This window comes from Gavialis gangeticus, unplaced genomic scaffold (assembly GCF_001723915.1).
Source record: "Gavialis gangeticus isolate Ggan-Ray unplaced genomic scaffold, GavGan_comp1, whole genome shotgun sequence".
NCBI lineage: Eukaryota > Metazoa > Chordata > Crocodylia > Gavialidae > Gavialis > Gavialis gangeticus.
In genome coordinates, this window is record NW_017729028.1 from 9120183 (window position 1) to 9131116 (window position 10934).

The 10934-nt window shown below is 44.5% G+C and overlaps 1 protein-coding gene across 1 annotated transcript in view; it reads right to left on the bottom strand.

The window, feature by feature from the left end:
- Window positions 1–7: 7 nt before the first annotated feature.
- Window positions 8–10934, bottom strand: part of PDIA6 (protein disulfide isomerase family A member 6) — a 27344-nt gene continuing 16417 nt past the window's right edge. Inside the window, exons 8-13 of the mRNA XM_019520747.1 lie at window positions 9076–9216; window positions 7631–7715; window positions 7473–7545; window positions 4998–5156; window positions 1382–1478; window positions 8–466 (exon numbers count right to left, since the gene is read on the bottom strand). Coding sequence (XP_019376292.1) covers window positions 398–466; window positions 1382–1478; window positions 4998–5156; window positions 7473–7545; window positions 7631–7715; window positions 9076–9216 — 624 coding nt within the window. The 3' untranslated portion in view covers window positions 8–397. The remainder of the gene's footprint in view (window positions 467–1381; window positions 1479–4997; window positions 5157–7472; window positions 7546–7630; window positions 7716–9075; window positions 9217–10934) is intronic.

A 10934-nucleotide genomic window follows, 5' to 3' on the forward strand; every position in this document is an offset into this window, starting at 1 on the left:
CTGTGTGTCAAAAATATTAAGTTTTATTCTTTAATTGAAACAGAAACTGATCAAGTTCCATCTGAATGAAAGAATGAGGCGCATTTAAAACTGGTTACAGTAACAGATCCTGGTAAACATTCAAACAGCACACACCATATCAACAAAATAAAAACCAAGACATTCCAAAGAAAGATTCATGTTGTCCTTAAAATGTGTTGCACAGAATACAATCAAGTTTACTGTTATGACAATTCATAGAATTTTTGCACAGTTTTCTCATGATGTGTACAGTTCACTGTTGCAGAGAGCTGGTCAAGTGCTACTTCTCTGGGAAAAGGCCACTGGAATATCCATCTGATTGTGAACCATGTTCCACCGAGCTGCTGCACAAACTCTCTCAAGAAACTTAAAGATCTTACAATTCGTCTTTCTCCCAATCATCAAGATCCACATCACTGAGATCAATATCATCTTCAACTGGAAGCTGTGGAACAGTAAATCAAGTTTTTAAACACCAGCATACTTAATGCTTTTGTGACAAGTGACTTAAAGTCAATGGTTTGCTGAGGCCAAGAGAAGTCTTCCAAAATAAGCTTAAGCTTAGTAGTACAGAGGGTCAAATGGTAGTTTAGTGGAAAAGAGTCAATTCGTGTGACTGAGATACTTTATGCAATTTAGCATATGCTAAGCAGTCATTCAACTTATCTAGGAACTAGAAAATGAATTTTTTGGGGTGGGAATTTGGAAAATTTCAATAGTGCAAGCTAGTCAGAAAGCTCCCTACAGTAGCACTGCCAAAATTTTATTGGCACTCACACATGACTGCTGCCTCCGATAGCATTAAAAAAAAACAACACCAAAAACATTCAGGTAACTGGACTTTAAGCAAATAAAAAAAATTCACTGAACTCAGCATAGTTTCTATCAGTGATGATAAGTCCAATGCAATGACACTAGTTTGGAGTTTAGGCTGCAGAGCTAAATTCCATGCAACTTTCATGCACTATAGTATCTCCCCTTCACCTCATGTAAATGAAGTTTTCACATTACCAATATAGGGCAGTAAGTAGCGTTTCAAACATAATATTGAACATTTTATTTCCCATTTGGTACTTCCAACAGTTACCTTCCAGGTCCTGGGTCAGATTTTTATCTTTAAAGGCTGCAGGTCTTTCCACCTAGAGAATTCACTCGAGTTTGTGCTCATTACAGAGTTAACTAGCTGTTTTTTTTACCAAGTTTAAAAGGCAGTCATTTGAGTATTTTGTGAAGGAAACTATTGTTTCACTTACTCTAGAAGCAGGAGTTTGGAGTGAGCATAGGCCTCCCTGAGTAAATTACTCTGCCCAGTACTTTTTAACCCAAGTGTTGACACGCCCTAAATTGAAATGCCTCTTACCTCTCCATCTTTGCCATCCCAAGGCTCCACTGTGTTAATTTTAGGGAAAGCCCCACCAGCTACTGGTGCTGTAGACCCACGGCCAACAGACAGTTCCCTGAACAAGAGGAAAAAAAAAAAAAAATAAAGATAAAACACAAGGTTTATGAAGTTTCCATAATACCAACCCACTCAAACAGAATACTGCTTTCTGTACATTTAATAGGCAATTGGGTGTGTCGTGTACTACAGTACATGTAGGTTACATAAACCCCAATACCAAAACATCTGTTAGTCCCAATTCGTAAAGTTCATAAAGTTGTGAAGAGTTTTGACAACAACTGAATTTTGAAGGCTCAAAGATAATCCAAACAAACAAAAAGCCATACAGCCCACAAAAGACAGGCTTCTTACAAGCAAATCTATTAGCAACCCACCTTGCAATGCTTGGGGACAAGTGCTGCACCATTTTATAATGATCTACTTAAAGTATATACAAAGCAAAAGGCAAGATAAGCCCAAAACTTATTTCTAGTTTCTGGAATAATTATTTCAATTAAAAATTGGACACTGCTGTTACTTTATCACCCTAGGTTGGGTACTTAAAAGCACCAACTGCAGAAGTTTGTCGTCTCGTTTAGGTCAGATATCTAACCTTTTATCAGAAGGTGAACAGCTTCTGCTTTAAAAATCTCAGCTTCCACTTGCTAATCCAGTTTGCAGACACACCTTGTATTTTGTAAATTCACAAAAGCCCGATCAGAGTCAAGCTTTTTCTTGTTCCTCCTCTATTTTAATTCAACTTTGTGGAGGCTTCTTATTAGATTACCTGAAACACCATGCTTAGCTTGCATGATAAGAGATAACTATAGCTATTGTGCCTCTACTGTTTCCTTTACACAAGACAGCTAAGCTAAAGTGCAAAGTGAGACAACTTCAGAAAGACCTGCTCTTTAAAAGGTGGCAGTGCCAATCTTTAGTTACTTAAACCCTTCATGTCACTGTTGCCACGGGCTGTTTATTAGGGCTGTGAGAAACGGCTGTTTTGTTTTGGTTTCCGATTCAGTGTTTTGGAAGTACAGTGATTTGTTTCAGCGTTTTGGATCATTGTCTCATTTTGATTTGGCCAAATCTGTTTCACAGTTTCAGTGCTGTTTTGGCCAGAGGCTATAATGGGGAATCACTAAAATGCGTATAACGTTGTCATTTCTTGCCTGATTCGGATGAAAATTGCAGGGATGGTAGTCCTTTCTAAGGGCATGAAGCCTGCCAAGTTGCAAGAAGTTGGGGCAGGGGGTTTTGTGAAGCTGCATCTCAAACTGTTCAAAGCAAAACTCATATCACTCACTAGCAGTGGCAGCATGCTGTCATCCTGCACACAGATCTGGGGGCCCCTGGATCCAAGTGTGGGATGACAGCATGCTGCCGCTGCCGGCTGGGGCCAGTGCCAACACCTGAATTTGCTTGGTGCACCCTGTGCTGAGTGCTGGGAAGACTGGTGCTGCTGCTGGCCCCAGCCAGCAAAGGAACCTGCTATCATCTGCATGCCCTGCACACTGTCTGCGTGTTTTGTTTTTTAAAGCCCCACTCACTGGCTGCAGCAGCAGCGATTGGGGCTTTTGGGCAACGTGGCAGAGCCCCTCCACGCAGCACAGGGCGACGGAGATCACCCCCGCAACCAGCCTGGCACCCGTGTGGCAGCTGCCCCATGGCACATGTGCAGCGTGGCTCAGCAGGATGTCATGTGCTGTCTGGGAGCTAGGGCTGAGCGCTGCCAGGCTCTGGGCGATTGCTGGAGCTGCCCCAGCTCCAGGATAGTGTGCTGTCCCTTGCCGAGCCACGCTGCACCCATGCAATGCAACAGCTGCTGCATAGGTGTCAGGCGGCGGGGGCACCCCCAATCTCTGCCGGCCCGCATTGTCTTGTGCTACATGGGGGGCCTCTGCCATGGAGCCCTGAGAGGCCCCAATTGCCACTGCTGCAGCTGGTGAGTGTGGGGCTTAAGAAAAACAAAACTAAACAAAACCACCCCAAAAAACTCCTGGACAGTGCGCAGAGCATGCAGATAACAGCAGGCTGCCACTGCTAGCTGGGGCCAGCGGCAGCACTAGTCTTCCTGGCACTCGGCAAGGGGTGCACTGAGCAGACTTGGGTGCTGGCACTGGCCCCAGCTGGTAGTGGCAGCATTCACCCATCCTGCATGCAGATCTGAGGCCTATGCCCACCAGCAAGAGTCCGTCCGGCACAGCCCTACCACCCACCTGGGGGGGTGCAGCCCCCAGATCTGTGGCAGAGAACAGCAGGCTGCCGTACCTCCCCCAAAGCACTGGGATTGGAAGGGACCTCAGGGACAGATTGTAGACACTGGCCAGCTACAGATGTCAGTATCAGAGCAGTCCTCCCCCCCACCCAATCCTATTAGTTTTGATTTCCCTGCAAGCCTGGCTCCAAAACTCTGAAATGTTTTCAATGATTTCATTTCAGAGATGTTTTGGAGCCTTCCGTTTCATTTCAGATTCAGTGTTCTGGGTGCTGAAACACCTCCAAAACGAATTGGCTACTGAAATTTTGCACAGCCATACTGTTTATGTCCTAAGGGCAGCCCAACAGCACTGCCTGCCAAGGCCAGTAGAGATCTCCCTACAGCTTTTAAAACACTAAACAATTTAAGAAACAGAAGACACTTCCCATATCTGTGGTTATGATCTGCATTGCTATTTTCTACTAGGCATTGATACTCCCACTTTGATTCTACAGGCACAAAACCAACTTTTTAACCATTAAATAAAACTGTGTTTCATACAACAAACATTGGGCAAAGGCAAGGACAGAAAACCCTATCCAGCTCTGCAATACACTACTAAAACTAAGGAAAGTAGAAATGATGCAGACTCATCTTCACACAGTGTAAAAGGATGGCTTTTTATTGGACTAGAACTGTTAGTATAATCACAATCTGCTACATAGCTGAGACAGCTGGATCTCCTGCTGTTACTACTTACTGCCTCCTTAACCACTTCCAAGTATTTGGACATTTAGGGCACTTCACTTAGAGCAGCTCTGAGAGCTGCTCTAATTCAAGTGTTGCAGCAGCTTGTGTGTTGGCATCCCCGTGTTTCAAAATGGTGGTGGGGGGCTTGAACTAAAGCACTTGTTAGACAAGCTTTAGTTCAAGTGCTGCCACTTCCATTTTGAAGCATAGGGACTCTGATACACAAGATGTGAGAGGTTCTTGGAGCACAGCAATTATCACACTCCAGCAGACTTGATTAATCAAGCCTGCTCTGACATGTTGTAATTACAGTGTGTCAAAGCACGCTTTGCACTTGTGTACATGCACCTTTAAGGCTTAAGGGCCTAGTATGATCCTGCAAGGCCTCTTCAGGCAGAGCTTCAAATAAAGTTATACTAGGCAGTCTGCAGAGACAGGGACTTATATTTTCCGAGAGTTTCCTCTCTCTTCAGCCCCCAAACAAGAATTCCAAACTAAACAGCATTTATTAAGGAGTTCAGATCTCGGAATAGGAATTTACCCCGGGCACTATTATGGAACATGTTATTGCAAAACCCATTTACAGCTATAGTTACTGAAAGATGCAACCATTTTTCCACTTGACACAAAAGACTTTTTTTATACCTGAGAAACTCATTAATCCCCTGTTCACTGAAAGATCCTTTCAGAAGGGCAAATTTCATCTTCCGAGCATTAACTGCAGCCATTGCTGGGTATCCAAATCCTCCAATTCCTAAGGAGCTTTCCAGGTCAGACTGAGCTCCTGCCTCTGTCCACAACCACCTTTAAGAAAAAAAAGCAATATAGGACATTAACAAACATATCCTTGTCCTACAGAGTGATGTCAACTACAGTAGGTGGAAACCTGTGCAGCCCTGTACAAGGCAAGAATTCTGCAATGTAGCAGTATAGCAACCATGTCCACGCTACTGAAGAACCTCAGATCTTCGCAGTCTTTTGCTATTCAAGTCAGCAAACCTGCAGTGCTCTGGAATTAGTCTAATTAGATCATGCAAACAAGGTTTAAAATGGGTCGAGTCACATACATGCATTCGGGCTTGGACTAGGCATTGAAGACATGGCCCCTGGGCAGAGCCCTATCATCTGGCCCATGGTGCTGCCTGTGGCAGACCACCATGCACCGCATACAGTATGTGCCAGCCCCAGTCTCACACACTGCATGGGGTGCGCAAAGCTGGTCTGGTGCACAATGCACGTGGCGCCTGTACCTCACCAGCTCTTTGCACTGGGTGCAGTGCGTAGGGCCAGTCTGTGGGCCCTATCTGGCCTGTAGATGGGCCCCACAACTCTCAATGAGTTTGACACCCCAGGACTAAGTGATGCTTAAAGTTCCTTTCAGCCCCATTATTCTACAACAACAAACAACATAAACGGTTGGCTTAAGTCTGAAGTTTCCAAGAAGAGACCAGAAGAAACATGTTTCAGTCAATTTAATTCCCCAAACTGGCTAACTCAGTTTCTCTTGTGATGAATGATTTTCTGCAAAGGAGTTGGCTGGCTCAGGTCATATTTAAGATATCACCTCCCATCTTCTTAGGAAGTTCATATTTCTGTACTATGCTCTGCAAAAGCAGTCCTACCCTTCATTCTATAGGAATTAAGAAAAAGAAAAAAGAAAGAAAGAAAAAGAGCCCATAGACTCCATGGAACTCAAAGCATGACCAAGATGGTTCTAATTCTTATTTCAGAAGTCAAACAAAAAGACTAACTTCCAAGAGACAACTCCAAAGAAGCCAGAAATATTTTACAGCTTAGATCAAGGGTTGGCAGTATTTTGTCATTGCAGGCCAGAGCTTGTGACCCAGCCCCTGTGCCACATGCTCCAAATCCGCTTCCCAGATTACCCAAACCACCTTGATCCCTCTTCCTTCTTCATGACACTACCTCCCATGTCTCTCCAGTGTGGACAGTCTCAGACTTTCCCAGGCTGCAGCCAAATTCTTTGTAGACCAGATCTGGCCTGCAAGCTATACGTTGCCAACCCCTGGCTAAGAGTTTATTTCCAGTATTCAGTGTGGAGAGACAAACCTTTTATAATCTAATTTATTAAAAAGTTAACAGCATAAACCCAAGTACTTCATTTTGATATTTTAAGAGAAAAAGCCATGGAAAAAGAAGAAAGAAAGCCATTGATTCTCTAGACTCCTTAGAGACAGGTGAGCCAGTCATACTGGCTGCAAAACATCCAGCTATTCCTTCACCGTGATTTTACTATACCATGCTTTTGGTTTGTAGGCAAAAATCCTTTGCAGAGATGGGCACATACCTGCAGTACCTATATACTGCATTTAGTCAATTCTAGAAAAAGAGGTTCCCTGCCCCCCTCCCCTCCCATTTCAACATGAGGGAAAAGGCTCCTCTTAGAATCAAGTACAAGGTGGTGGGGGGCAGGCAGCTGCTATGGCTAGGACTCCAACCCCTACCCAGACTTGAAGCCATAGCCACAGCGGCTGCATGCTCTTACCCCCCAACTGCCTCTGCACCCCACCATCTCCCTCCACCACTACAGCCTCTGCTCCTTCCACCTGCCCCTTTCCCTCACTCTGCACCAGGAGGCTCCATGCATGCTTCAGCCTAGGACACTTAGCCCAGCCCCAGCCTGGCCTGTAGTAGCAGCATGCAGGCTACAAAGCTGTTACAGAGGCAGGGCTGAGGCCCTGCTCCATGCCCCAGAGACAGAACCCAATGGTGCAGAGTAAAGGTAAGGGGAGAAGGGAAGCAGAGGCTGGGGGTGAAAGAGGAGCAGAGGCTGGGAGAGACGGGGAAGGGGAGGCGTCTGTACAGGTGGCACAAGCAGAGGGCAAGCTGTTTGACCTCCCTAAACCATCTGCCTCCCCCCTGCAACAGTAAGGGGGGGGGGAAATGAATTAAAAATAACCTTCCAGTAATTATATTCTATATATGGAAAAACAAAAACACAACACATTTATTAATTTTCTATGTAAAGAATTATTGGGGGCATGTCTTAATTTAGGAATTAAATAGAACCACAATGGGTACACAAGGTCTTCCCCAAACTCCTTGCTCGCATAGCACCCTGTTATCAAGAAGAATGGCCAAGTCAGTGATAACACTTACCCCCACATTTTCTTTTTGTATTTTTCTGCCATTTTTAACATGACTTCTAAATAGGAATTTCTACCCGATGCTCCTGTTAGACAGAATTGGACCAGGTTAGAAACAGCTCTTCTATGAATTTATTAAGCAAGAAAGATTAATGCTTTATTTCATTCTACCTGTATCCAGAATATGAGGCAGGACAGCAATGATACAGAGCTGATGAGCTTCACAGGTACTCTTCAGAATATCTGCATTAATGACCTGGGGTAAAAGACAGAGGACACCATAGGTGTCATGGCATCTTATAACTTAGGTACACAATGGCAGTCTTAGGCCCTAACTTTGCCATACTTGGCAAGAAAAAAAAACTGCTCTAAATAAAAAGAGACCATTACTTCTATGGGAACACACCAAAGTCAGCTAGAGGGAAACTCCTCTGAAACACCATATAATGCCTTGTAGACAATCTGTACCCAAATGCAAGGACAGAGTGCGTAAGATGTAGCTGCTTGCCTAATGGAGAAAAAGTGTCTCTTGGAAGCTTACTGATGAATCTATTTAAAATAACCTAAATGGGTAGTGTTGCAATGCTGTAAGAGGTGGTGATACCAGAACCTCAGCACTAAGAATTCTACTGCACTGAAGGAACAGTGATTTCAGTGCTTCTGTTGGGGCCATTTAAAAAGAAACAAAAAAAGGTACACTCAGAGGGCAAAATGCCTCCCAAATCTGCCCATGTATAAAGTTATTAACAATGCCAAATTCTCTACCTGTAATACGTTGCCACAAAGCTCATGGCTAAGTTTGTTCAGTAGCATCACTGCTCTCTGTCGTATCCAAAATGTTTTAGTTTAATCCTGAAAGTCAACTAGCCAGTCCTTCAGTATGCTGGTTTTAATCACATGCTAGAGGGAAAAGCATTAGTAAAATAGAGGCAGCAATTTTTTGCTCCGTGTTGCCCAAAAGTTCTTGCTTTTAGGTCAATGATTAAAATGTAGCACATGAAGTGAAAATAAAAGTTAACAGAGAATGGTTTCCACCTAGTTCTTAAGGAGAGGCACCTACCTGAGCGTTCTTGAGAAAGTATCAATTTAAAAATAAATCCTTTTGTGTGCAATGATAATTTATTGGACATCACTTTTTCACATAGTTGTCAACTGTGTGCACTTTTGACTATGTCACCAGTGTTCCATGCTGCTGTGTAGTTTCCCTACTCACTGCACACACAGTGTGTTTTATTTCAAAATTGCCATGACTTTCTAAATCCACCACAATGTAGCCTCGGTTGGGAGGCCAAGGATTTAAGGGCAGATCAATCTCAACTACCTTTTCACCCTCTCTTTCCGAATAAGGATTCAAACATGCTGACACGGTAGTTTGTACTACCGCTGTTTTCCCTGCATCCATGGTGTAGACCACACACCTTCACTTAGATCCTTTAATACATGAGGCTCTAGTAGTTGAAGTTGTGATCCCTTGGTATGTCTGACCCAGACAAAGGGCTCTACATGCCTTATTTTAGCCATTTACAGTCAACATTTTCTGTAAAAAATAATTGCTAGCTTTAAGAGGACAGACAGGAGGGAAAAAGCAAAGAAGTTAGTGTTACAGTCAGAGATACCTCTAGCAGCTCAGGTGGTGGGGCATTATCAGAAAATAGATCCAGAGCCCGAGTAACTATGTCAGCTCTTGTTCTTCCACCATCATAATCAACAGGGTCTTCTCCTTTCTGAAAGATCTTAATTGTAGGAAATCCACGAATCTGCAGAGAAGTTCAAAAGCCATCAGTTCAAAACTTTTGGTTGAAATGGAGCATACTCCCATAATGTAATCAAGCTGAAGGCAGACAGTCTAGTATCAAGATGAGGTATGTCTACACTATACCTGGTTAAAGCTTCCGAGTCTGAACACAAAGAATGGAATTCTATTGCCCTTTGGGCATCAAAATGGCAGTTTTCTACCTGTGGGCCTGGGTGGTTTTGGGCCTGCCTCTATGGTGTGGATGCATAAGTATGGACATGTCAACTCGATCTGGACATGCACTGGTCAGGCATGGGCACATACACATGCAAATAAACCGGAGTGGAGGTCCTGGAAAAGTGATAGGTGGGAAGAGGAAGGGGAAAGGGGAGGGGTGGACCTTCCTGTGTTTTATCACTAGCACTTGAATGGTTAGGGCACCTGCCCAGGCAGCCAGACACCTGAGTTTTAGGTATTCCTTGCTAGAGGCTGGGGACTCAGGTTGAACCTGTGTCTCTCCAACTTCTCAATTCAGCACTCTGAACACCATGCCATAAGTTACAGATTACTTGGACCCTACTTCATCCCTTCCTATGAAACTGAACTACTGCCCCTTGAATTTAACAGTCAGTGGAAAAAGTGGATGGAGAGCAGTGCAATAGGGAAGTTTCTGCCCCAGTGGCAGCAAGGAACCAGGCTAGAATCCAAAGCCTGCTTCCTTCTATAGCTGCATTTACCTTCCTGAGCCACGCACACACTAACTTATTCTTTCTGTCCTGGCCTCAGCTTTCTCTCCCTCTTGGCTGCCCATGGGTCCAGCTTCAAAAGAAGTGCCTGAAAAGGGACTAGATATGCCTAATCTGTGGTGTGCTGGTAGTTAGAGCACTGTGCTGGGCAGTCAGAGATGCAGGTTCAAACTCCCTTTCAGCAAAAGGGGCGTAGAACCTGGGTAACTACCACGATCACCGAATTATTGGGCTACAACACAGAATCATAGAAAATTAGGATTGGAAGGGACTTCCCAGGGTCATCTAGTTCAACCCTCTGTTCAAAGCAGGACCATCCCCAACTAGATGATCCCAGCCAAGGTTGGGTCTTAAAAACCTCCAAGGATGGAGAGTCCGCAACCTCTCTGCGTAACCTGTTCCAGTGCTTTACCACCCTCCTAGTGAGAAAGTTCTTCTGAATATCCAACCTAAACCTCCCTTTCCTCAGAAGTCGTGTCCCCCAGCCCCCTCACCATTTTCACTGCCCTCCAGCTGGACTCTGTCCAATTTGTCTGCATCCTTTCTGTAGTGGGGGGCCCAAAACTAAACAATATTCCAGATAGGGTCTCACTAGTGCGGAATAGAGGGAAATAATCCACTTCCCTTGACCTACTGGCAACACACCTTTGTTCTTGACAAAGGCACACTGCTGGCTCATATTCAGCTTATTGTCTGCTGTAACCCCCAGGTCCTTTTCTACAGAGCTGCTGCTCACCCAGTCACCACCCAGCCTGTACTGGTGCATGGGCTTGTTCCATCTTCAGTGCAGGACTTGGCACTTGTCCTTGTTGAGCCTCATGATATTTCTTTTGGCCCAATCTTCTAGTCTGTTTAGGTCTCTCTGAATCTTAGCCCTACCCTCCAGCGTACCTACTACTCCCCACACCTTGGCATCATCTGCAAACTTGCTGGAGTTTGCACTCTATGCCAGGGGTTTTCAACCTTTTTTGGTTGGTGTACCCCCAGCAGCCAG